Genomic DNA, 25,325 nt, shown 5'->3' on the forward strand with positions numbered 1-25,325 from the left:
GTACAACGATCTCTTCCACTTTCACCCCACCAAGTCACGATAGATGCGAGGCATAAGTTGTCCTCTCGTAACAATGCTTGGGAGGAATCAGCTGACCGACGGGTCAGCAACGTCTCCTTCATCCGTTCCTTTCTTTCTACCCGACGTTCATTGAGCGCCTTAACCAACCGGCAACGATCGCATTCCTGTGCTCTTACATTCCCCCTCATACGAAGGAACAACGACCACCGATACAAACACTTTTCCGCAGGCGAACGAACCACACCATGGACGCCCCCACCATCAAGTCCAAATTCCTCACCACCAATAACGAACTCGGTCTCGTCGCCGTCGGCTTCTCCGGCGGGCAATGCAAACCGGGCGTCGACGCCGCACCCATGGCGCTGATCGAATCGGGCCTGGTGGAGCAACTCCGCGACGACCTGGAATACGCCATCCACTACGACGGCCAAGTGCACGCCTACACCGAGCTCATGCCCGCCGCCGACCCGGACCACCGCGGCATGAAGAACCCCCGCGCCGTCAGCGCCGTCACGGAGCAGCTGAGCAAGCAAGTCTACGCCCACGCGAAGGAGGGCCGGTTCGTGCTCACGCTGGGCGGGGATCATAGTATCGCCATTGGCACCATCTCGGGGACGGCGAAGGCGATCCGGGAGAGGCTTGGGCCGGGACGGGAGATGGCGGTGATTTGGGTGGACGCGCACGCGGACATCAACACCCCCGAGACGAGCGAGAGCGGGAATATTCATGGGATGCCGGTTGCGTTCCTCACGGGCTTGGCGAGGGAGAAGGCGGGGGAGCCGTTTGGGTGGATCGGGGAGGATCAGCGGGTCAGTGTGAAGAAACTGGTGTATATCGGTTTGCGGGATGTGGATCGGGGGGAGAAGAAGATCCTGCGGGAGCACGGGATCAAGGCGTTCAGTATGCACGATGTTGACCGGCATGGCATTGGGAAGGTCATGGATATGGCGTTGGGGTGGATTGGGAGGGATACGCCGATTCATCTGTCGTTTGACATCGATGCGCTGGATCCGATGTGGGCCCCGTCGACGGGGACGGCGGTGAGAGGTGGCTTGACGCTGAGAGAGGGCGATTTCATTGCCGAGTGCGTGCATGAGACTGGTAGTCTGGTTGCGTTGGATTTGGTGGAGGTGAATCCGAGTTTGGAGGAGCAAGGGGCGGCGGAGACGGTGAGGGCGGGGGTTAGTATTGTGCGATGCGCGTTGGGTGATACATTGTTGTGAGTGCGTGCCGTAAGAACTGTGCGGTTCTTGTAGGCTGGAGCATCCTTCATCGATAGACTGCTACAACAACCATACAAGTTGCTAGAGATAGACGGAGCGAATATTCGACGCCCTACCGACCATAACAGCTGCGGTACTGGTTGTTACAAGCCTTTGTTTCATTTGGAAAAAGTTGGAAGCTGAAAAGCGTTGCTTCTCCGCTACTACTTAAACCTCTGAACGGGGAACCGATCCACTGGCAGGCAGTGACTGCATGATAGAGAGGGCACTGTTGCCTTCAATTTACAGCAAGTCACCCTCCTCACTCCCATCATCCCATCCCACCCATCACCCCACGTCACAGATCCTATGACCCATCAAACCACCCCCTCAACCCCCCAAACCCTAACCGCGGCATCCGCCCCACAACTCACCACCCTCCCCTTTCCACCATCGTCCACCCACACCACCCCGCCCATCCCCTCCTTATGCGCATTCAGCGCCTTAACCCTCTTCCCCGGCTCCGCCAGACTCCAGACAAACACGTTCGTATCCAAACCACCGCTTACCGCTTTAGTGCCGTCGGGGGACCAGGAGATGGCGGTTACGCGGGCGGTGTGGGCGGACCAGCGGTTCGTTTTTAGAGACCAGGAGGAAGCGGTGGAGGTGGAGGAGGAGGAGGAGGAGGAGGAGGAGGAGTAGACGTAGATCTTCCCGTTCGACGTCCCGACGGCCAGATGACTGGCATCGGGCGAGAAGGCTAGGGCGGAGATGGCGTGGGTCGGTTCCGTGAGCGTGGGCATCGCGTCGAATGAGGTGGGGCCTCGTAAGGAAAAGATCCGCACGCTGGTGTCCTCGCACCCGGCCGCCACTGTCTCTCCCGCCGCAGCGAGGCAGACAGGTGGGGATGGTAGGGCTTGTGAACTCACTTGCTCGCCCTCTGCATACGCTTTTATCACCGAAGCGGTCGCGACAAGCGTCTGCGACTGGCCGTTTAGACTTGCGATCGCGACGCCCTTGGGTTGGGTGGGGAGTTTGGTGGCGGTGCCGATGAAGGTCTCTTGGTGGGAGGCGATGGTGCGGAGGGTGTCGTCCCAGGCTATACTGAAGATTCTCCCTTCGTTCCCTTTGTGAGGTGACGCGGCCAGGCCGGCGATGTAGTTGGAGTGGCCCGCGCCTTCTATCTCGTGCGCGGTGCCGGCGTTGGTAGACAGATCCCACGAGCGGATACGGCCGTCGTAGCTGCCGGTCCAGAGGGTTCTGCTTCCGCCGTCTAACGATGCAGCGGTGGCGGCGGTGATGGCTTTCTGATGTCCCCTCACAATCCTAACAGGCTTCTGACTGCTTTCTTGGAAGTAGTTGAGGTTCCCCTCCAGATCCACCGAAATCACCAATCCATCTTGTCTCCCCCCCGGCCACGTCACGCCCACCTGCTGATCAGGCACACTCACCGTCCCCTCCTCCCCCATCCTCCAACTCCTCGTGCACTTCCCCGCCTCAACATCCCAAATCTTGACCGTCTGATCCCCACTACACGTGACTAGTCTCTTACTATCCCCCGCCCAGCTCACGCCAAAAATGCTCCCCTTATGCTCACCCTCGCCCACCTGCTTCACCGCGTCCCCCGTCTTGCCATCATACAACCAAATCCGGCGATCACTGCCGACACTCACCAATAAACTCCCATCCGGGCTGAAGTGCGTGCCATAGATGTATTTGTCGTGTTTCCCTCTCACGCTGGTGTTGAATTTGAAGGGCGCGCCGTGGAAGAAACAAAGTGTCGTGTCGTCGCTCCCCGTCGCGGCGCGGAGGGGTCGTTGCTGCCGTATGCTCACGCAGTTGATTTGGGCACTATGTCCGCTGATCTCACCGACGCTGTTCCCGGAATCGGCGGTGATGCATGCACCGCCTCTCTCCTTCCCGTCGCCCACTGCGATGATCCGCTGACTGTCGCCATCCCATGCTATATCGTTTATCCTGCCCGCAATGATACTATACTCCCCTTTTGTCGTCTCTGCGCCGATGGAGTCCCAGACTCGCACCGTGCCCGTGACGTCTCCGCTGGCGATGTAGTAGCCGGAGGGGGAGAAGCGGGCGACGGTTGTGGCGGCGGTGTGGGCGGTGTATTGTTTGGCTGTGGAGGGGTTGTCGATGGAGCGGACGAAGATGGATTTGTTGGAGGCGTAGGTCAGGCGTTCGCCTTTGCTGTCGGAGGAGAGCGGGGTGGGGGTGCCGCGGGTGGTGGTGGGGGAGGCGGCCCATATGGACTCTATCTGTTACTCAGCATGAAATTTATGTCGGGTGCCATGCTGAATGTTATACCTAGCTTGAGGGACATGGTTGGGGCATTCAGGTGGGCAGAGGGGGGGGGAGGGGGCGCTGTAAGACACTTTTGCTGCTCAATGGCCGCCTACAGAGCGCTGACGCAAGCGGGGGGCACGAGATTCGAGACCCACCTCCAGCCCATTTTCCCAATGGGGAAGTTGTACCTGCAGTAGCGTACCATAGCCGCGGGCCATTGCATCTTCGACGCCTTCGTCATCGACTTCTCCTCCTCTCTACACGGCATGCCGAAGCGGAAGATCAAGGAAGTAGTAGTCGTCGAGCGAGAGGACTCGGATCTGTCACCGCCCCCGGATGACCTACTGGAGGGAGGGGTGCCGGTGCCTGCAGTCGCCACCAATGGAGGGGGTGCAGACGGGGAGCCGCCGAAGAAACGAGCCAAGCGAAGCCGCAAAGCAGACGCTGTCTCGGCCGCAGTCGACGGCGAGGACAAGACGGCAGGGCGAAAACGGGCGCGGAAGCAGAAGGTGAAGGTGGAGGTGGAAGGGGTGGAAGAGATAGCAACAGCCTCACCAAACGCCGCATCGTCCCCTAAGAAGAAGCGAAGGAGGAGAAAGGAAGCTCAGGAAGAAGAGCAGCGAGTCGACGAGAACGGCGAACCCATCGAGCACAAGCCCAAACGTAAGCGCAAGACCAAGGCCGAAAAGGAAGCCGAATTGGTCTCGATGCCACTCGCGCCTCGCACCCTCAACCACACCCTCTTCATCGGCGCCCACATCAGCAGCGCCGGCGGCGTGCACAACTCCCCTCTCAACGCCGTCCAGATTGGCGCCAACGCTTTCGCTCTATTCCTCAAATCCCAGCGCAAATGGACCAACCCGGACTTGCAAGACGAGCATTGCTCCACCTTCCACGCCCGTTGCAAAGACCACGCCTACGATCAAGCCAAATATGCAGTACCGCATGGCTCCTACCTCGTCAATCTCGCGCACACAGAAAAGGCACGAACAGAGCAAGCCTACGACGCCTTCCTCGACGATTTACGGAGGTGTGAGAGGCTGGGGATAAAGTTGTACAACTTCCACCCGGGCAACGTGCAATGCCACGACCGCGGCAAAGCCATCGCCCACCTCGCCGCGAACCTCGACCGCGCCCACGCCGCCACAGCGGGCAGCGGCATCATCACCTTGCTGGAAAACATGGCCGCGGGCGGCAACGTGCTGGGAAGTACCTTTGAAGACCTACGTGACATCATCGCCCTCACGACCGACAAGAGTCGCGTGGGAGTGTGTCTGGATACCTGTCATGCCTTTGCGGCGGGGTATGATCTTCGCTCCCCGACCGCCTTCGCGGCGACAATGTCCGCCTTCGATTCCATCGTCGGACTGCGATATCTCCGCGCGATGCACATCAACGACAGTAAAGCGCCTTTCGCCTCGCACAAAGACCTCCACGCCAACATCGGGACGGGATTCCTCGGCCTCCGCGCCTTTCATAACATAGTTAACTTCCCTCCTTTCGCCGGCCTGCCTTTGATCCTGGAAACGCCCATCGATGTCCGCGACGACGAGGGGAAGTATATCAAGGAAGTCAAGGGGAAGGCGAAGACGGAGGTGAATGTGGAGGATAAATCCATCTGGGCGCGGGAGATCAAGTTGTTGGAGAGTCTGGTGGGGATGGATGTGGAGGGTGAGGAGTTTTTGATGTTGGAGGGGAGGTTGGCGAGGCAGGGGGAGCCGGAGCGGAGGAGGTTGGTGGAGCAGATTGAGAGGGTGAGGGAGAAGAAGGAGAGGCTTGCGAAGAGCCCGCGGAGGAAGCGGAAGAAGAATGGGGAGGTTGAGGCAGTGGTGGATGGGGAGGTGGATGGGGCTGGAGAGGAGGAGGGAGAGTCGGAGCTTAGTGAGCTTGAGGAGGAGGAGATTGAGGGGTTGGACAGTGAACCTGAACCAGGTGATGGTGATGAGACGCAGCGGAGCGATGGCTAGATCTTTCCTTGCCTGTTGAGTAAGCTTGTCAACCTGGTGTAGCTTCAAGCGTTGAAATTGACTGAAGCTGCACTGAACGTGGGTTAGAAGATGGAGATGGAGATGGAGATGCGATCCATACCAGCCCAGCCTACCAACGAGCCAGGCTAACCGCTTAGCTAATCCTACAGCCGCAACGCGGTACAACAACAGAGCCACGCACCATCTGTCCGTCGCAAATCTGTACAACACAACACACGCCCCTGCTGGCCAGCACGTGCTCTCAAACCCTACTCCTCAGCCCCCGCTCCGCTTGCAGCATCTGCTTGACCAGCCGTCCGTCCTCCACTTCCTCCGGACTAAGTTCTCGCGCCACCATCCCATTGAGCTTGCCCTTTTTGACAGCAAGCGCTTGATGATAGTGATGTTCATCGTCAAAGTCCACCTTCCTCTTCTTGACTTGCTCGGGCGACTGCGACATGGACAGCGGCGGCTGGAAATGCGGAAGCCCGTTGACATCACCATTACTCGTCGATGGCCGTCGCATCACCACTTGGTGATTCGAGCCACGGCCATTCGTCTCCACGGAGGGATGCGCGAGCGGTAATTCACGGTACGTAAACACGTCCTGCCCCGTCAACGCGTCCCGCAATCGGTCATCCACGTCTCGGTCGACGTCGACGTGGTTGCTGTTCGACATGGAGATGGCGCTGTCGATACTCCCGTCCTCCTGCTTGAGCGCTGTGCTTGCTGTGTCAATGCCGGTGCCGTTTGGAAGGGAGTCGGTGCCATTTAACGAACCAGCTTCGAAGCCATGGTGATACCCGTTACTCTCCCTCGCCTGCCTCTCGCGGGCCAGTGCGTTAAGCTGCGCGTCGATGTAGTCTTCGTTGGGGGGTTGGCCGTTGGCGTTGCCGTCGATATCCAGGACTTCGTTGGCGATTTGCTCGAGTGACGCGAGTTCGTACGCTTGCTGCTGTGCGGAGTGTGTTTGTTCGGATGTGGGGTAAGGGTAGTTGTGGGACATTGCTGTATGGACCCCGTTTCCGTTCACGCTCGGCTCCGGGTAATGGAAGAGATTCGGGTCGATCTCGGGTTGCTGCTCGTCGTCAGGCGGATGATGTACGATCTGTGGCGGAGGTGGTAGTGATGTTGATTGTTGCTTCTGTCTGCTCGGCGGTCGCGGAGTCTGCTGCTTTGATGCTGCAGGCGGCTTTGGTGGGATCAGCATGCCCGCCTGACCGCCTTGCACGGCTGGTGGCTTGCTGAGGCTTTCCCGCCTGGGCTTCTTCTGCGCCGGGTCTGGACTGCCGTCTTCGCCTATGGAATATTTCTTGGCAGTGCCTCTCGGCGTGGGTGTCTCTGCAGCTTTGACGGGATCGACATTGCCGTTCTCGTCATGGACGCATCTCCGCTGTGAGAGAGTGAGCATCATAGATCAACTCGTCGAAGTTGACAAAGGTCTTACCTTCGACCTACGACACTCAAAGCAAGCCTTACTCCTCCCTCGCTTCGCCGCCTCGCCGAAGATAGGCACCCCGTTCATCGTCATCGGTATATTCGCATTCACATAAGCGTTCGTTCCCGGCAGCGGCCCCGCATCACCGGTAGGCACACCATCAAAATGATATCCATTCGTCATCCCATTCTGCTGACCGTCCAGATGGTACGGTCCCTGCTTAGGCGTGACAGTAATGTTATCGTGCATCTCCGGCGCATTCGGACTGCCATATCCCGGCGCATGATTAAGAAGCTCCGGCGTCGTCTGCATTACAAAATCCTTATGTTTGCACTTGATGCGCCGCTTGCGACACGCATCGCAAGCCACGCGCTTGGGGCCCAGCACTGAAGTCTTGGGCGTGCTGAAATACGCGCCCGGCATTGGCGACATCATGAGCGCAGCCGGCGATGCAACAGCGGGTGCGCTTTGATGCACCGACGTCTGCTCCTGATGATGAGGCGGAGATGGATGCGACATCTTCACATCTGGTGGCGTTGGGCCCCTCGACTCCTGACGCGAAACGCCGTTAGTCGTCGCGGCCTCCATCTTCTTCATCACCCTTTCACTCTGTCTATCAGGCGCAATCCTCCATGCCGCAATCGCTTCCTTGCGCTCCAGGTCTCGCAATGCGCGCGCAGACAACTTTTTAGGGGCGTCTTCCCTGACGTTCTCGATTGCAAAGTCCGGGTGCGCGAAAGCGGGCGGATCCTCGTTCCCGCGTTTTAGCGCGACCCACAAGGCGAACGTTTTGGCAATCTCGAGCGGGTCGCCGTAACCTTTGGGAATACTGGCATACACTCGCTTCTTCTGGTCCTCGGATATGCCTTCGACCCGGCCGAGGACGACCATGACGGTGCGCCATATGTAGTTGACAAGGTCTGGGAGCCCATCGACTTCGGCTTGGGAGTAATAGCGTGCGTTCTGCGCTCCCGGTCGAGGATCTTTGGCCGCAATATCGCCGTCGAAGTCTTGCCAAATCGGTACTGAACGTTCGAATTGCTTGCCGCGCGTGAATGCCTCTTTAACCTCTGCCGGCAGCGGGTCTTCGGTGAGATACTGGATGACTGTATACCACATGATGCGCTGAAAGAACGGATACCGGAACTTCATCGGCGTGTGGTTGGCCTTCTCAATCTCCACCACCCTGAACTGGTTCTTGTACGACAACCTTGTGAGGAAGTTGCCGCCGATGACAAGACTCGTCTCCGGCGTCCAGACAGCGTGGATCCAGCCAGATGGAATTAGCATCGTGTCGCCCTCGCTCAAGTCCACCCGATAGCATTCCTTCGTCTGATGCGGCAAGAAAGTGAAGTTTTGCTGCGGAGACTCATTCCATTCCTCATACATCTTCAGATACTTTGGCTTCGGCGGGATGAAGAAGAACGTCTTCTTGCCTCGTAGGATGTGGTAGTAAACACTGCTGCCTCCGAAGTCGATGTGGAAGTCGGTGTAGCTGTCCGCGACGGACATCAGGCAGTAGTATTGCACCTTCGGCCACTTGCCCTTCTCCCGCTCCTCGATAGGCCAGACCGAGTCTTGCAAATCAACGTCACGAACAACCTTTGGCCGACGAAGAAGGCGGCCGAGCTTGCTTTGCGAGACTTCTAGACTAATGACGTTGCGGATAGCTTTATCGTGATCCTTTTCTTCGTAGTAGTCAGCCCACCGACCGAGATTCCACTTCGCACCGGAGTTCTGTGTCTTCACATCGATAACGTCCAGCGGTATCTCGGGGCCGACAAGCTCGCACACCTGACGAACAGTCAGACCTTCCGGCATGACCATGTCCAGCCGGTCTTGCCCTTCGTCGGCCACTGTGTCGTATTCGTAGTCGCCCAGCTCGAGATCTGCCATTGCCGTCTCGGGCACCGAACCTGCAACAGTCGCCTCGTCAAAGTCACTTCCCTTACCAGTCCTCTCTTGCCATGGGCGCGGATTCCACTCGGCTGGAATGCAGATAGGCTCGACAAAGGTCCCACTCCTCTCGAAGAACTCACGAGTCACCATCTCCGGCCGCATACGCGGAAAGTTCTCCGGATCGAACTGAAACGTGCCGTCCTTGATTGGCTGAATGTAATGATGCTCCACGCTCTCCTCACTGGTCTTCAGCACACCCTTCTGAAGCTCAGCGTAGTCGACTAGAGCGTGCGCACGCGTAGTCTTCCGCACGTAGGTTGTCTTACCGTGCTGCGGCTCACAAGCCTGACAGAAGTACTTATCCACGTCGCGGATTTCGTGGGCTTTGCTGAAGCCAGCGCAGTCGATATGAAACCACTTCTTGCATCCGTTGCAAGAGATCCATTCGTCCATCTCACTGTTAGCGGTAGCCGTCTCGCGTGCAGTCGAACAGCCAGCACAGATGGTATCCGGGTTGACTTTCGGCGGCCGTCGAGAGGGTTTCGCAGACGGAGGGCCTCTAATGCTCATTGGCGTATCCACAGGGACTGATCTCGCTCTCTGTGGCGTGCGGCTACGTTCTGTAAGCTCCTCTCGGATCAAGTCGCTCACGCTCTTCCGCCGCGGGAGAATACTGGCCGCCTCAACCGAGCCGTCAAATACAGCACCCGCAGTCGCCTTTTTGGGCTTGGCGTCAGGCATCCTCTTCCGCGCAGCTGCCGCACGCTTGGTAGCTGCTTTCTCCGCGACTGTCTTCCGCGCGCCTGTGCCCCTGGGCTTCCCCTTCGGCCAGCCACGCCGGGTTCTGCCGGCCTCTGAGCTGCCCACAGACTTCACGTCTGCGCTGGAGGGTGGCGGTGTTGCGTCATCCGACCGAAGACACACCGCCGAGGTGGCGAGTCGAGTCTGCTGTAGTACATGATCGCTATTGTCGGTTCTCTCCGTCCACTCAGCGGAGTGTTGCCATGGAAGGTTCGTGGGCTGCTGATGCTGATACGGAGCCTCGTAACGTGCCAGCAGTGGTGCATGCGGAAAGTTGTTAGTCATCCGCGGGGGATGGGACGACTGCGGGAATGAGTTCGCATGCGGCCGGTGTGCGGCTGCAGATGCTTGTGGCGGTGACATAGCACTAGCATTCGTTGTGAAGTTCAGAAGGAGGGCGGCGTCCTCAACCCTGCTGCCATACGCCCCTCTATGTCCGTCCTGCGGCACATAGCTGGTAGCAGGTCTGGAAGCGTAGATCCCGGCCTGCGGTGATGGTAGGTATTCGGACCTGGCTCGCTTATGCGGTGGTTCACCCGTGCCGCACGTAGGACTAGGCACATAGCTCTGCGAGTAGCCATCGTAGTACCGGTACCTGTCTGTGCTCTTTATGGAGTGTGGGGTGTACTGCGGGCTCACCGCCGCGGCTGCCTGAGCGAGAGTGTCAATGGAAGATGTCCGTTGATGTCCGCTCCTATGCGCCGTATCGTGTGCGGGCAGTCTCGGCGGCGCAGTGAAGGCATGGGGTGGGTGCACGGTGAAGTCGACGCCGGTCAACGCCGGGTAGTTGAAGCATGGCTCAACCGGTCGTGGCTTCGCGGGTGACAGCGGCTCAATGTACGCTCTCGGTGGTGACGGGGAGCGTTGGTTGTGTGGAGGGGAAGTGACCGGCCGCCGGAATATGGGATTGTGACTCCAGCTTGCCATGGCGGTCTGCGGCGTTGGCTATCGCCTAGCGGAGGTCCTGCGGGGAACGGAGGAGAGCAAGGACGCAGGTACACCAGTCTGCCACGGTGGCTTCCGACTACTCGTGCTGCAGGAGATGTTTCCAACCGCTTTCGCTGTGATTGCACGCGGGCAATGGTGTGTTGTGGCTACGGTGGGTGCGAATGAGGACGGCGATTGCTCGTCACTGGAGATGTGGATTGAGCGTGTGGAGCAGTGGAGCAGTGGAGCAAGACAGGCTCGCACGACAATGACCACCTTCAACTCATCGCCAGCCTGTAACCGCGTATACAAGCAATCGCAACGGGTACAGTGGTAGTGTAGCAGCGTCTATCGTAAGGATACATCTATCGTTGTTACTGTATCGTCGGTGGTGACTTGCTGCATTCCGTACGCCTTCCTGCTTGCGAGCTCGAGGCGAGGCTCAGCTGCGAGCGGGATCTGCCGTGCCTGGCCGATATCGTAAGGCTGAAGTGTTACTAAGCCTCGAGATCATCCTGTACCCTCCAAGTACCCACTACGCTTCGACATCGGACCGCCGGCGACACAGCGCTCTTCGTCCCCTTCCAACTAGGCACCTTACGTCCATACGAACAGCCGTCGGCGATGAGCAGAGCCTCACAGTCTACCAGTACATCACGTGCGCTCTACGTGAAGAAGTCAGTCCTCCGCCCACTCTTCATGTCCACCACGATCGCTAACATGCAACCAGCCTCCCCTTCACCGTCTCCACAAATGAGCTCTTCAGCCTCTTCGGCGCCTACGGAAGCATTCGGTGCGCCTTCCCTACCACAACTTGCAGGTCACGCGACCACCCCACTAACACCCCATCCCAGGCAAATCCGCCAAGGCATCGCCTCCAACACCAAAGGCACAGCCTTCGTAGTCTACGACGACGTCATGGACGCCAAAGCCGCGTGCGACAAACTCAACGGCTTCAACTTCCAAAACCGCTACCTCGTCGTCCTCTACCATCAGCCAGAGAAGATGGCGAAAGCACAAGCGGACCTCGCGGAACGCCAGGAGAACTTAGAAAAGCTCAAACGTGAGCATGGGATTGATTAGCGGGGCGCGAGATCTGCGGAGGACGGTGAGGGTCCGAAGCTTGGGTCTGGCGCCGGAGAAGGGAGGCATGCCATGAAAGATGCGCTGCGGAAGCGGCAGGATTCGGGCTATAGCTCGACCGGGTCGAGCGATGAAGTTAGGGTTAGGGATTTTGCTTTGAGGAGTAAGGAGGCGAGCACAACTACGAATACCCGACGGGAGACGGCGTCTGGTGCGGTTACGATCAAGGCTGGGAAGGAGCCGGGAACTGCTTCGAGGCGTATCACGGTGTTCTCAAAGCTTAGGAACAGAGCTTAGATGCTACTGCACTACCCTATCAAGAAGATAATATGGGCCATTAGCGGGTGGCGAATGCTCACGTGCCTTCCCTTTCTGCCAATGCGGTGCACGTGCCATCCGATCTGTGTGCATGTTCCGAGGCTGGTAGGTTCGTGTTAGCTCAGCTACTCACGGTGAAGTAATGCTCGCTTTTGCGACGACAGTACGGTTTGCAGCGGAGGTTGCATGTGAAGTGTGGGTTGGGTAGACGGAAAGTCACCCTACAGCGAGGACGATGGTTTTACACCTTAAGCAGATGCGCAGACAGTAGTTCATGTTGATGAACGACCGATGGATCGGTGATTTGTTCAAGCGCTGTCGCAACGAAAAAGTACTGTCAGTGACACGATGAGACGAGGCTCCTCAGCTTGTGGAGATCTTCGCAACCTCGGCACAGCTCTGCTTCTCATCCGATGTACATGTATCCTTCCATACCCAAGACAGACAATGGAGAGGAGAAACTTTGTGCGCTTCGGGCGCTCGTTGTGCGCTTGCGAAGATGGCTGGCCCAGACGACGCTCCAAATGGCAGCATAGACAAGGCCGAAGACTTGTCAACATCCAAGTCTCCGGACCTGACAAGCAAAGCCACAGCCAGAGCAGCTCAACTCTCCGGCCACCTCGCTTCCCAAAACGGCATCACTTCTAACACCAGCAAACGACGACGCCAGAAGAAACCAGACGAGCTTCCCGCAGACTACAGCGACGTCCTCGGCCAACTCAACAAACTCCGCCACCTCGCCGCCAACCCCGACCAAACCAAAACCGGCTACATCCGACATCGACAAGCAGGTAAACTCTGGGTCCGCGAACGCATCAACCAAATCCTCGACAAAGACTCCTTTACCGAAGTCGGCAGTGTGGTAGGTAAAGTGAAATGGAGGCAAACCGGACCCATCACGGAAGAACCACTCGAATTCACTCCCACGAACAATCTCAATGGTTTCGGGATGCTGGGCGGAAGACGTGTGGTACTTACTGCTGATGACTTCACCATCCGCGCCGGACACGCGGACGGTGCGGTCATGGCGAAGACGGTGTATATGGAGAAACTGGCCCTCTCGCTCAAACTGCCGATGATCAAACTCGTCGACGGCTCGTCGGGCGGTGGCTCCGTGTCGACGATTATCACGAATCAGTATGCTTACGTGCCGCCGCTGGACGGGAGTCACGCGGTTGTTGAGCAGCTGAACGCTGGGATTCCGAACCTGGGCGCGGCGTTGGGGACGGCTGTCGGGCTCGGGGCTGCCAGAGTCGTGGCGTGCCATTTCTCGGTGATGGCGGCGGATGTCGGTTCGCTGTTTAATGCGGGACCGCAGGTCGTGGCGAATGCCACCTTTGAGGAAGACCTGTCGTTCAAAGAACTGGGTGGTCCAGCGATCCATTGCACCAACGGCACGATCGACAATCTTGCTCCGGACGAGGCGGGGTGTTTCCAGCAGATCCGGACGGTGCTCGGGTTTCTGCCGAATTGTGGCACGCAGATACCGCCGACGATTGCGTGTGAAGATCCGATCGAGCGGACGGCGCCTGAGCTGCGGACTCTGATCCCGAGACGGCGTGAGCGAATGTACGACCCGAGGAAGATGATCTCGACCGTCGTCGACAACGGGTCCTTTTTCGAGATTGGTACGTTATGGGGACGGACGGCGATTGTTGGATTAGCACGGCTTGGTGGCAACCCCGTGGGCATCATCTGCAATAACGCCGAAGTGTTGACGGGAGCGCTAGACGCGGCGGGCTCGCAGAAAATCACGCGACATCTGAAAATGTGCGATGTGTTCAACCTGCCGATCCTGCAGTTTGTTGACGTAAGCCCCGGCCTGTGTTAGCATTTCGTGTGTGAAACCTGCTCACTTACTGCTAGGTGCCCGGCTACTCCATCGGGACCGTTGCCGAACGAACAGCCACCATGCGCTGGGGCGTCGAGCTTTGGAAAGCCTACTACACCACTACCGTCCCCTTGTTCAATGTCATTGTTCGAAAGGCGTACGGAATTGCAGGAAGTATCATGGTAGAGTGCCGCCAGCCGCATACCAGAGTCGCATGGCCATCGGGAGAATGGGGTAGCCTTCCACTGGGTAAGCCACTCCCCGACTGACTCCTCCTTATCTTCGTTCGTCTTGCTGACGAAGTACATGTTTAGACGGCGGTATCGCTGTCGGCCACGCCAGCGAACTCCGCAAGCTCGAGAAGGAGCACGGAGTGGAGGCGAAAGACGCAAGATACAAAGAGCTCGAGACCGAGTATCGGAGGTTGATGAATCCTGTGAGGACGGCTAATGCGTTTAGTATCGAAGAGATCATCGATCCAGCTGTCACTAGACCGCTGGTTAGCGAGTGGTGCAAGATGGTTTACGAAACGGTTCTTCCCGAAAGAGTCGTGCAGAGAGTTTGCGGGAAGCTGCAGCCTGTGTATATGTAGCTTGCTGTATATGTAGGCTGCTATACTCATGACTGGTTGCAGGGTTGATGCGCATTAGGCGCTCGCCGATTGATCGCAAATACGTGCGACATCGCCTAAAGTCGCCTCGGGATGTTCATCGCCGAGGACTCCATCTCTGTGATTGCAAAAATAATGCCCCGAAGCAGGAAAACCAACTCCACCTGCGCCTCGCTTGCTATCGCTCATAGCGTAGTCAATAATCGTTGCACCGTGTTCCATAGTCGCACATATCAAGCCCAATCATTTCCCCGAACGATGTGCACCAATAGGTCCAAAGCCGTTTTCGCCGTTAGGAACAGATCTCGGCAGGACCTTGGTAGGTGCACCGACTTCATCCATGTCGAAGAGCTCCTGCTCCTCGTCTATCTTCGGGACACTGGTGCTACTTACGCCGCGGTCTAGACTGCTGTGTCCCATTGAACCATTTGATAACGTCCGGACCGGAGACGGATTAGGTGCGCCACCGATAGCGTGCGTTTGTGACCTCGCCACGTCCAGTTTGGTACGCTGTAGCTCCTGTGTGAGCATGCTCATGCTCGCTTGTCTTGGAGGGCTGCTGATTCCGGGCTGTAGCTCGCCATTTGTCTGCTGCGTTGCTGGGCGGTATGTTAGGCCCGCATTACGAAGTGGTGAGCCGACATGACCGTGGCCGTCTCCGTCCGGCCTGTTGGTTTGCGCGCGAGCGAAGACGCTAGAGAACCGTGACGGACTCGAGCCTAGACTACCGCTCTTACTCTCCTGTGAGAGCGTCCGCCTTGCTGCCGAAAGGAAACCGGCCGGGGTGTCGTCGTCAGGTCGGGTCCTTGATGCGCGACGTGATTTGCCTTCCGGTATGAGGTCCCGCAGACTGGCCGGTAGAAGATCCTCTTCTCGATCACTGTCGCCGCCCTCGTCGTCAGAATATTCGAAGGACGTCGTTGGTAGCCTCGTGCCCAGGCTGGCAGACACCATGGGTCTGGACATTCGTAGTCTCTCTGAATGTAGCGGTCGCTTTGGAAACGTCAAAGGCTCGTCCGTACCACTGGGTGGCGAGGAACCCATACTGGCGATCATGCCGTCCATGCCTATATCGCCAAATGCTGAGCTATGCAGATCTCTCAACGCCGTGTTGCCGAGCTGTGACTTGCGTGGCAGTGAAGAAGGCGGAGACTCGATACCGAACCTCGAAGGTACAGAGGCTGCAAAGGGGCCATTGCGGGCTGCCATGGAGATACCGTTGCTGTCAAAAGAGTTTGGTAGCGGCGCGTCCAGTACTGACAAGCCTTTCTGCTGCTGAGGTGGCGATGAGCCAAGGCCATTCTGCGGAGGTGAGCCGTAGGTGGGTGAGGCAGATGTGAAAACCATATCGAAAGGTTGTTCGTAGCCGTTCCTATGCCCGTACTGATAGTGATCGAACTCTGGCGTTGCGTCGCCGTTTGTGCGTTGCTCGAGACCCTGCGCCTGCATACTAAGTAGACCGGGAGGTGGTGGACCGTACATGCCTGGTTGCGCTTGTGGGTGTGGGCCCGGAAAGGGAGGCGCCGGCGGATACGCTGGCGGAGGCGGTCGGTTCACTATCGTGCCGTCTGGGGTGATATGTAGCAATGCACACTTGCGCCCGAATTTGCAGCCGCCCTTAGCGAAGTACTTGCAGGGTGCTGGGCGGGTGGTTGATTCGAGGTCGTGGGAGAAGGGGCATGCAGCTCCAGCCTGACAGCCGCCTTGAAGGAAGAATTTGCAGGGTACGTGTTGGGTGTCTGTACTCTTATCAACCCCAAGCACTCCGTAGTATGTACTGTACGAGCGTACTTACTCTTGTTCTTCGGCGGACTTCTTGGTAGCGGGCCGTATGCGCCAGCACCGGTCGGGTAGGGTCCGAAGGGACGTGGTGCGCCGGCCACAGGCATAGGCATGGCACCGTCCCTTTCTCCTGGCGTTCGGATGCCATTGTGATCGACGCCCATTGATCGTCTGTTCTGTCTCGTGCCAGTCGCTGGCAGAGGAGAGAAGTTGTTCATCGCTTCGACATGGGCATTTGGGTGTGGTGGGGTCGGGTCGTGTGTCAATGTTCCACAATGCGCTGGCTACGCAGTTGGGGCCGAAGGTGTGCGCAAACTGGTATGCTGTTAAGAAAACGCTTTACGACAGTCGGTGTTCGTTACCAATAAGTCTGCACAAATTCGGTATGATTGTCCTTCTGTAGTGAGGTTATCGTTTCACTTCGAAGTGGGATAGGCGTCGAAATAACAACGCCTTCTACACCAAACCGCCGGCGGTTCCTCCCGGCTAAAGGTAACGGAACACGCGATATGGGAGCATCGCTCGACATACGGCTGCAGCATGTGCGAGGCCGAAACCATCTGAGCATCATTGTCAACATGATGGGTTTGACCGAGATCACGCGGTGACTCACAGTCGCCACCAGAGTGCCTACAAGTGGGAGCTCTACGCCCTGCATGCTGAGCGAACAGTTGGGCGTCGCCCTGTCTCGGACGCCTCAGCCACGAGGGCCATGTGATAGCTCTCCAAAGGCCTTTGGCACTAAGACGAAAGTGCGTGAATCCCCTCAGATCCGCGCGACTTGACAACATGCAGAAGGGTGCGCTTCTCCAATCATATGCCGTGCTCTTTGACAGCCAGGAGATCTCGCCGAAGCCATCAGCAGATGACGTTCCAGACACCTTACGACTTTTGATCTTCTCTTGGGGCCTCAGCATGCTCTGCAGCGTACATTGCGCGCCTTACCCCTACGTGCTATCGCTTCCGTGTCCTCAACATGCCGAGGGTGGAGAGTTCCCGCCCGCAGCTATGTCACGTTACACAGCATGAGCGCGAGCAGCCTCTTCAACCTGAACGGGCAGTCACGAAAAAAGCGCACGTGTGTTCGCGTTAAGATCCACCTCACGAGTGGCATAATGAGGCCAGCCCTGTAAGTGTTCTGGGAGACTGACAAGCTACCCGTGCCTGTGAGCTGCCTCGCGTGACCTCTTCGGGATGTTGGTCCCAGGCGTTGCTCTAGTCGGATAGCTGCATTGTGTTTGCCCAAAGTAACGCCCGACGCATTGGATAACATGGCAAATTGCAGGTCAGCAAGACTCTGGGTTCCTGCGCAACGATCGTACAACCGCTGATCTTGCGGCGGCGTTCGCGTTACGCTGTCTGTCCCACAGTACTTCGATCGCGCAAGCAGCCACCGATACCAAGACTGGTCGTTACCTGATCCATATCAAATACCATTGTTTCAGACTGCCAGCTGCAAGTAAGACGTTGAGTGCATGCAGAAGGGCTGAATCTGAACCAGCGCAAGGCCTCCAGTGGTACCTTCCTAATCAAACACACTTTGCGGAAGCGGAAGACTTGGCACATTAGCGCGAGTCCGTTTCATTTCCGCACTCTCTTGACGCAACGTCACTGCGACGCTCGTTTGCAATCAACGCGCTTTCTCTACTTCATCGCCAACGGGTTGTCCTTCTTTCATCGACCCACCACCTGCACTCGCTTTTGCATCCAACTCAGAGTCACTCCTTCACAGCTACCCTCACTCGTTATTGCACAATGAAGGCCATCGCTTTCGCTGCCGCGTTGGCGGTCCAGATTGCCGCAGCTCAAACGCCTTCAGATGGGTAAGTCCTCTGTCTCATATCGCTGTGCCTGCTCAGCCAGACCTCCCCTGTCTCGATACCTCCTTCCGCATCCTGGATTGGCCAGCCCTGCAGCTATCTGGTCCTTTGGCATTTCCTTTCTGCAAGTCACAACAGCAGCAATACTCGGTCTCGGCACAGTCTACCACCAGCAGTACATTTGGCATCAACAAGAAAAGAACATCAAGGCAACCGCGATATACCGAAAGAACACAATAGATTTGATTGCAGAAACTACCGCTGCATATGTCTCATTGGGTTTCTGAATCTCCAGAGGCTGCAACCTCCGCACGTTCTGGCCTTGGTCGCCCAGCGCTTCGGAAAAGGAGCAGCGAGCATTCGCAGACGACGGGAGCCTTGGCTGCACCAGGTCGAGTCATCACAAAGGCGGAGAGACAGCTTAGAAGAGACTCTTATCTTGGCCGTATGAATGACGTGGCGGACCCTCCTGGCGACGACGAGGACCGGTCGTGGGTCGCTCTTGGGCGAAAATTGTCCGATGCGTTTGAGGCCTGGACTCAGCGACTCGAAGGGGACACAGAGGAGAGCTTTGGATCTGAAGCAGGCTTCCACCCGCTCCCACAAGGCCAAAACGGACGCCATCTGATTCACTGCCGAGACCTCTGCACCTTTCTCCTCCTGCTTCTAATTGTTGGCGGTGTATTGTACCAATGCATCGAATACTTACTTTTTGTAACTAGAGCTTCTGCGGCGTGCATGCCGACTACAACAGTTTACGTTCCGGTCACGTACACCGAGACTGTGTACCCAGCGTCCGCTTCCTCGGCGGACACGGTTCCAGGCAGCAGCAGCTCGACTGTCACTATCCACAGCACAGTCTACTCCACATCAACGTTGACACGCACCATCACGGTTGTGTCTGCCGCCCCTTCGAGCTCTCCAGACCCGCCAAGCAGTTACGGTGCCACTGAAACGACCACGCAGATCGTCAGCCCGCTGTCAACCTTGCCAAGTAGTGACTCCACATCCACAGTGACCATTCAATCGACCATTCACGACATTCACACGATCACCATACAGCCTTACGTCTCAACGACATTCGCCTTTATCAGTCCGGTCCAGACGAAGACATCCACGAGCACACGCTATACCACTGTCCAGCTGTCTTACGCATCTTCTAGCCGTTCATCGTCTGGAGGCATGGGTTCTCGCGGATGGAATAGCTCAAGTGCTGCGCTTGCTGGTCCAACAGACGCTGCCGGGCCGAAGAGCGCGCCGATTAATGGAACCGACTCTGTGACAACGCTAACAGGAACTTACTATCTCGGCACCAACAGTTCTACCACGTCGACTGGCACTACCGTGATCACGACAACAGTCACGTACACTGGCACTCCGACACCCATCTACTTCAGCACAAGCTTCGACATCACGCCGTCACCGAGTTTTGGTTCGCTCGCAGCGGCTGCCAACACCACTGTTGCTGGAATCAGTACATCAGCGACCACGCTCTCTTCCAGCTCGGCTCCATCGGCCAGTATAACATCTGCGAACGCATCATCAATTACAGCAGGAGCTATCTCCGCTCCGAGTGGTGGCGTATCGTCAAGCGCAAGCAGCATGCAGATGAACACCACGAGCGCACCGCTCACGCTTTCAGCTATTAGCTCGGCAGTCAACTTGTCAACGGTGAACGGGCTTACAACGAGCGCAATGGCCAACGCATCTGTCGCCAGCTCAGCCGTAGCTACGTCTGTTGTGCCTGTAATTAGCACCATGCCGGCAGGTTCTTCTCCAACGTTCCTTGAGACGAGGAGCACGGCGCTAAGCTTAGCCGGACCCAACCCATCGACTGTGTCGGGCTACTTTGTCTGGAATGGAACGACACCTCTCCCCTATGCGCCGTACCCTGTAATCTCATCAGGTACTCCATCGTCATCTAGCACGGCGGTAGGCGCGCTGTCCGGCAGCAATTCGTCGTCGACAGGCTCTCCAGTCACAAGCAACTCAACTTCAAACGGACCATCAACCACCAGTGTCTCCTCCACCATAGGTGCAGCACCATCGATCACGATACCTGAGAGCGCGTCATCTGCGGCCCTGTCAGTCATCTCCAGTGTCCTGTCCAGCTTGACCCCTTCCGACCCGACATCGTTGTTAGCGGCCACATACTCAACACCGATCTCGACACCAGCGATAGCCAACACAACAAGTGCAGCAAGCCTTGCTGCGCAAAGCACGCATCCGAGCCCTGTGGTAAGCACAACAGGCTCGCCTTCGTCAACCGCCGTGACGTCGAGAACTTTGACGTCGACATTGTCAGGGTCTGTGGTCATCGAGACTACGTCGTCTATCTCGAGCGCGACAAGCTCTTCGTCTGCATCTACGAAGGCATTGGCCACAAGCTCAACCTCCAGCAGTGCGCCCAATTTGTCCGCAACATCTGGTGCGTTCAGCAGCTCAACTGTCTCCGTCCCGCCATTGTCAACCTTGACAACTGTCACCTCAGCTGCCAGCCCGCTTTCGCTGGAGCCCCATAGTTCGAGTACCGGCACCGCATCTACATCCGCTCTTAGTACTTCGGCTTCGGTGTCTGCTCCGCAGCCTGCCTTAACGTCCAACGAGACCGGCACGGCCACGTCTTCGACGTTCTTAAACCCCTTCCCGGCTTCGTCAGCCACTGCTACGCCAACAGCTTGCGGCGAGCACGGCAATTTCACGTTGACATTTGACGACCTGCCGAACTTCGTGCCGAACAATGCGAACCTGACGGACATCACGCAAGCTCCTCCGGTCCCCAACCCGTACAATCACCTCACCTTCAGCAACGGCTACGTCTACGCTCCTCGATCCAGCGAGCCTTACATTCCGGTATCCCCGCCACGCCTCGCAGTTTTCCTTGGTAACGCGAGCGGCATAACGACTCGCTCCACCAAGCCTGGCGAGATCGCTGACGGCCCGTACGAGTCAATGTCGGCCTTCTGGTTTGATGCCTTCACCGCCTTCTTTGGCTGCGACAACGCTGGACCGGGTGTTTGTACGCTTGTCATGACCGCTTACACGTGGAGTCCGTCAGCAGGCGATGAGATTGCGACATACAAGCAGAATGTAACCATCCCGCCTTGCTCTGCGCTCGAGAATTGCCCGCTCCAACAAGTCAGCTTTCCGGCATCATTCCGTAGCTTGACTGGGCTGCAGATTCTGGCGTACACTGGCACTGACGAGCGCATGTGGTTCGCCGACGACTTCAATCTCGGGTGGTCTAACAACACCTGCGCTGCTGGGTTGACCAGGCTGCGCTACCAATAAACTCCCACGAGTCTGGTAGCCCTCGGAGGCTGGAGGGAAGCCGTATTACAAACGGTCACTAACGATCCTGCCCAGCATAGATCGCTAATCATGAGGACGGAGGACAATGCGATGTGATAATGATTTCATCCAGTTTCGGCCGCAGCTTCCACGGGCTGCAGCGATGGCTGTCTGGCGCAGAATATGGCCCATAGCATGTAACATATGTACGAATATGAGATGACCGAAATCAGCGTTGTCACCTTGACGGGACACAGTATCGGACCTGATCCGGTGTGTTTTCAATTGTGTCGTTGAACATTTGCAGCATCGCAACGTTCTCAGTATAGACCTGCTTCAAGGGTCTCACTTCCCGTTGTGTAGTAAGACATACGTATGATATCACTCTGGCCTTGCTGCATCTACATTTTACCTGGAAGGCTACTCTGCTATCGTCTGGAATCTCGATCTCTCTCACCGTAGGCTGATTTTTAGGGCGCTCGGCGTCAGCGTCCCAAGGTGAATTTGTTCTTTTGCGGGGGCGACTCCGCCTTGCGGCTGCTGACGGGTCAGCGGCGTTAGTCACTTCTGGAGGTGACTTCAGCCATTGGGAGAAATAGTACGGCTCCCAGCCACCCTTATCGGCAGTGGAAGGAACTGCTCACGAGCGTGCGACAAACCGCGAGCATGTCATGTGGCGGTCTCGGGTTATGCTGAGTGGGATGTATGTGGCGGGCTGAGAGTCAGTAGTCCCCGAGACAAATCGCACGCGGATGTCTGGTACAGTGTAGGGAAGTGCCCTGTCGACGGAGCGATAGCGCGAACTGCAGAGTGCTACATTATTGTCCCGCAAACCTAGTATAGACAGCTGACGTATCCCTGCGTTTCAGACGGAAGGAATCGAGACTTGTAAGTGACCTGGTCCTCTCTATTTCTGCCAACTGTTCTGCTTCTACCGCGGTCCGCATCGCTGCCACCCATGGAGAACTCGAAACGACTCAGCTTTGGACAGATTGTGCGGGTAACAACGGGCACACAGCATTACTGCTCAGTATGCAGATATTTCAGCCATCCCACCGACGTCTGCACCTGCAAGCGCAGATCCATCTCGGGGGTCATGCTCTCCAGAAGGAACCCTTCCTCGATCGTCTCTGAGAGCTCCTTCTACACCGCGCGCACCTCGACATCTGCTGCATCGACTAGCTGCAGCAGTGTGACGAGCACGCCGATCACCCCAGCGCTACGGCGAAGAAGGTCGCCAGTCGGTGTGTCGCTTCGAGACCTGCATAGTCTGCAGTCACGTCAATCGTCACTTCGCGCGCAAGAGTCCGAAGAGCGGCTTCAAAGAGTCTACGAGATGCAGATCGTGTCATACCTCAACCGCTCCACCGGCAACCTGGAGCCTGTTCACGAGAGCGTTGACGCGACCTGAGCGATCTCATGACGAACCTTGAGCGCGCCCGGTTTGCGCGAGTGCAGGGGACATCGTGGTTCGGAGTTTGAACGCTATGGTTTTGCAGCACACCCGTGCCCAGCATTTATCGGCATGAATGACCTTGGGTCGATGGTGAACGAGGCAATGTAATCGAACGGTGTTTGATGTTATTTGTTTTCCAACAGAGTGCATTACGCAAATCGTCGCATCCCTATGTACGTTGAAGAGAAATGCCGATATGCTCCAAGCGAGCTTCGACTGACGCTTTGTAGATAGGAAACCAAAGAAGACGCCCTGTTGCTCATTAATACTGCCAAGTTGGAGGGTTGTTGCCGACGAAAATCACGAGGGCTGCGGCATACGCTGCAGTAGCCAGTGCTACCCGATCCGGAGAGAGCTCGCTGCCTATCGCCGCTGCTATTGCAAAGACTACCATGAAGCCACAGGTGACGACGAGTCTCACCAACTGGCCTTGGAGCAGCGTGATGATGAGGAAGGGCGCGATAAGTGCTAGTCCGCCCAGGAGCGCCATCAGGAGTCTTCGCAGCCGTTGCCTCACAGGCGAGACCCGCTTTGTGTATTCAAGGCGGTCTGGGTGTTGTCGAGCAGGCTTGTGTTTCGAGTCTCTCCACGCCAAACCCGCGTCTTCGAGCAGTTGACAGTCCATAGGTTTGACGGTAGACAGCAGAAAAGGATCGTTGTCCTTCCCGTTCGTCCCGCACGACTCCATAAATTGCAAGTCGCGTATCGCTTCACCTGCGAATAGTTAGCACGCATTGGACGGACTTGCCAGAGACGACAGACTTACAATAGTCGTGTAGGGCGTCCTTGATTCCAATCTCCATCCATGCTCCTCGGTCACCGATCGCCTTCACCTGCTCTACCAGCTTCTGCTGCAATACATGTGTGCTCATCCGCTGAAGCGTTGTCAAATCCAGAAAGCCATCTTTATGATCCTTGAGCAGGATCGTTGTTCGTAGGTCGTACAACAGGTCTGGCTTGCCGGCTTCAAAGACCCGCTGGGCAAAAGTGCTCGGCCCGTCAATGAAGGAAGATTTCTCGCGAATGGTAGGTACGAGCGACCGCATACTCTCAGTCTGCATCTGACTGTCGGATCGCATTTGGAAGGGCGCTTGCTTCATTTCGTGGACCTCGTGCGATTTGCTCGATTGCTGCGAGTACCTTGCCTTTGACGGTGCAGTGGGCATGGGAGGTACTGCAGGCGGAGGTGGCGGGGGTGGACCTTTCAAGAAGTCCGGCTTCGATGATCTTTGACTGAGGCTTGGTATCCTTCCAGCCGTAGGGTCTGCAGGAAGCTCTACAAAAGTGTGTCGTCTAGGCTGATAACGAGGCGTATCGTCCTCGCTGGGCCGCTGCCAACTCTGTGGTGGATTGGAGTACTCGATTGAAGTGGAACTGCTAGGAGATGTCGAGTTTGCAGACGGGGCAACGTGCGGAGTGCTCTTTGCTCGCAGCAGGTTACCCGTGATGCGCTCGCCTGCACTGCTTGTGCTCAACCTGACACTCGGACTTTGCGTCCTTGCGAAGCCTGGGCTGTCGGTCCGGTTGAAATTAAAGCCTCCTGGACTATCGGTACGATGATAACTGAACCCTTGTGCGCTTGCTGGCGCGTTGAAGTTGAAGCTTGGGTGTGCTGGCCCGCTGAAGCCAGAAGTGCTATTCCTGTGAAGCGGCGACACGGATCTGTTGACTTTCTCGACGTCAACACTGTCAAGGCCGCTGGTGCCAGAACGAAGGGACATGTCGGCTAGGGAGCGCTGATGTGAAATGCTGCAAGGAGAGAACAAAGCAAAGGAAAGTTTCGCCCAGCTCGACCACGGCTCCTTGAAAGTGTATATCCAGCTCTAGATGTCCCACAAACTTGATGCGCTGCCGTTTCCAAGCATAGTCTGTGCTCTACGGAGAGAGAGGCCGACGACGCCATCCCCGGCAAGAACCAGGTCGTCCTCTTACAATCTCACCAGATGCTGCTTGGTGACTTAGCCCCTTCTGGCGATCGACGCGCCGAGCGCGCAATCTCAACTGGCTTCCTATGCAGCCACAATGGGTCATCGCCGCACATCTTGGGAGGCCGAGGACTATCTCCTTGAGAGGATCCTCACCAAAGAGATCTAGTGCGAAAGTGTGTCGCTGCTTCAGGATAGCACAATCTGATATCAAGGGGCCGAAGGGGCGTTGTCAAAGCCGGAATCTGGTCCGTGCCTAACGGTGGGGTTGGGCAATTTCCCCAGAGGCCACTGACCTATGTGGTACATGTTCAGCACAACTGTTTTGAACGCAACATGGAACAATAATCTTCCAGCAACAGCGTACAACGATGCGTAGCATCGCCTTCTGAAAATTGAAGGTGGTTGTTGCCAAGTCTACTTGCCTGCCGAGCTTCGATAAAAAGTGGACACGGTTTACGATAATCGTACAGGCGTGCAGTCTCGGGCATTTATGTAACCTTCGAAGGACGGGTATGTCTTAACGATGCCGAGATCGACAGCAACGTTGGCGGAGGTCAGCCCGCAGTTCCGTAACGAGCCTTGGTTCGTAGTGATCAATGCCTCCTTCTTGCGGCGCCAGTCTCCAAGCACTGAGGCAGTCGTGAGACGGT

At 57.0% G+C, this 25,325-nt stretch overlaps 12 protein-coding genes across 12 annotated transcripts; 6 read left to right on the forward strand and 6 right to left on the reverse strand.

Annotated features, from left to right (window-relative positions):
- The first annotated feature begins 161 nt into the window (after positions 1–161).
- BAUCODRAFT_503751 (uncharacterized protein) lies at positions 162–1,422 on the forward strand. Its single transcript, XM_007678966.1, has one exon. It carries the CDS (start codon positions 267–269, stop codon positions 1,242–1,244), a length of 978 nt encoding a protein of 325 aa, XP_007677156.1. The 5' UTR covers positions 162–266; the 3' UTR covers positions 1,245–1,422.
- Positions 1,423–1,600: 178 nt separating this feature from the next.
- BAUCODRAFT_123075 (uncharacterized protein) lies at positions 1,601–3,561 on the reverse strand (the record flags this gene model as incomplete). The annotated part of the gene is made up of 2 exons (XM_007678967.1): positions 1,601–3,492; positions 3,546–3,561. The coding sequence occupies 2 exons, from the start codon at positions 3,559–3,561 to the stop codon at positions 1,601–1,603; spliced, it is 1,908 nt and encodes a 635-aa protein (XP_007677157.1).
- Positions 3,562–3,790: 229 nt separating this feature from the next.
- BAUCODRAFT_109370 (uncharacterized protein) lies at positions 3,791–5,491 on the forward strand (the record flags this gene model as incomplete). Its single annotated transcript, XM_007678968.1, has 2 exons — positions 3,791–3,880; positions 4,193–5,491. The coding sequence occupies 2 exons, from the start codon at positions 3,791–3,793 to the stop codon at positions 5,489–5,491; spliced, it is 1,389 nt and encodes a 462-aa protein (XP_007677158.1).
- A 1,249-nt stretch (positions 5,492–6,740) lies between these two features.
- Positions 6,741–9,398, reverse strand: BAUCODRAFT_71174 (uncharacterized protein; the record flags this gene model as incomplete). Its single annotated transcript, XM_007678766.1, has 3 exons — positions 6,741–6,884; positions 6,939–7,478; positions 7,530–9,398. Coding segments are annotated over 3 exons (2,553 nt in total), but the record flags the coding sequence as incomplete, so codon positions are not given.
- Positions 9,399–11,284: 1,886 nt separating this feature from the next.
- BAUCODRAFT_71560 (uncharacterized protein) lies at positions 11,285–11,639 on the forward strand (the record flags this gene model as incomplete). Its single annotated transcript, XM_007678791.1, has 2 exons — positions 11,285–11,349; positions 11,411–11,639. Coding segments are annotated over 2 exons (294 nt in total), but the record flags the coding sequence as incomplete, so codon positions are not given.
- An 817-nt stretch (positions 11,640–12,456) lies between these two features.
- Positions 12,457–14,380, forward strand: BAUCODRAFT_71049 (uncharacterized protein; the record flags this gene model as incomplete). Its single annotated transcript, XM_007678752.1, has 3 exons — positions 12,457–13,767; positions 13,824–14,037; positions 14,103–14,380. 3 exons carry the CDS (start codon positions 12,457–12,459, stop codon positions 14,378–14,380), a joined length of 1,803 nt encoding a protein of 600 aa, XP_007676942.1.
- Positions 14,381–15,964: 1,584 nt separating this feature from the next.
- Positions 15,965–16,425, reverse strand: BAUCODRAFT_47434 (uncharacterized protein; the record flags this gene model as incomplete). Its single annotated transcript, XM_007678711.1, has 2 exons — positions 15,965–16,137; positions 16,194–16,425. Coding segments are annotated over 2 exons (405 nt in total), but the record flags the coding sequence as incomplete, so codon positions are not given.
- A 39-nt stretch (positions 16,426–16,464) lies between these two features.
- On the reverse strand, positions 16,465–16,713 carry BAUCODRAFT_34550 (uncharacterized protein; the record flags this gene model as incomplete). The annotated part of the gene is made up of 2 exons (XM_007678607.1): positions 16,543–16,713; positions 16,465–16,495 (listed from the first exon to the last, which is right to left on the reverse strand). The coding sequence occupies exons 1-2, from the start codon at positions 16,707–16,709 to the stop codon at positions 16,465–16,467; spliced, it is 198 nt and encodes a 65-aa protein (XP_007676797.1). The 5' UTR covers positions 16,710–16,713.
- Positions 16,714–19,388: 2,675 nt separating this feature from the next.
- BAUCODRAFT_148660 (uncharacterized protein) lies at positions 19,389–19,760 on the reverse strand (the record flags this gene model as incomplete). Its single annotated transcript, XM_007678969.1, has 1 exon — positions 19,389–19,760. The coding sequence occupies one exon, from the start codon at positions 19,758–19,760 to the stop codon at positions 19,389–19,391; it is 372 nt and encodes a 123-aa protein (XP_007677159.1).
- On the forward strand, positions 19,743–21,562 carry BAUCODRAFT_34552 (uncharacterized protein). Its single transcript, XM_007678608.1, has one exon. The coding sequence runs from the start codon at positions 19,759–19,761 to the stop codon at positions 21,289–21,291; it is 1,533 nt and encodes a 510-aa protein (XP_007676798.1). The 5' UTR covers positions 19,743–19,758; the 3' UTR covers positions 21,292–21,562.
- Positions 21,563–22,249: 687 nt separating this feature from the next.
- BAUCODRAFT_123082 (uncharacterized protein) lies at positions 22,250–22,702 on the forward strand (the record flags this gene model as incomplete). The annotated part of the gene is made up of 1 exon (XM_007678970.1): positions 22,250–22,702. The coding sequence occupies one exon, from the start codon at positions 22,250–22,252 to the stop codon at positions 22,700–22,702; it is 453 nt and encodes a 150-aa protein (XP_007677160.1).
- A 276-nt stretch (positions 22,703–22,978) lies between these two features.
- On the reverse strand, positions 22,979–24,856 carry BAUCODRAFT_34555 (uncharacterized protein). Its single transcript, XM_007678609.1, has 2 exons — positions 23,514–24,856; positions 22,979–23,461 (listed from the first exon to the last, which is right to left on the reverse strand). Exons 1-2 carry the CDS (start codon positions 24,466–24,468, stop codon positions 23,010–23,012), a joined length of 1,407 nt encoding a protein of 468 aa, XP_007676799.1. The 5' UTR covers positions 24,469–24,856; the 3' UTR covers positions 22,979–23,009.
- Positions 24,857–25,325: the final 469 nt, after the last annotated feature.

Source organism: Baudoinia panamericana (assembly GCF_000338955.1).
Source record: "Baudoinia panamericana UAMH 10762 unplaced genomic scaffold BAUCOscaffold_7, whole genome shotgun sequence".
Lineage (NCBI taxonomy): Eukaryota > Fungi > Ascomycota > Dothideomycetes > Mycosphaerellales > Teratosphaeriaceae > Baudoinia > Baudoinia panamericana.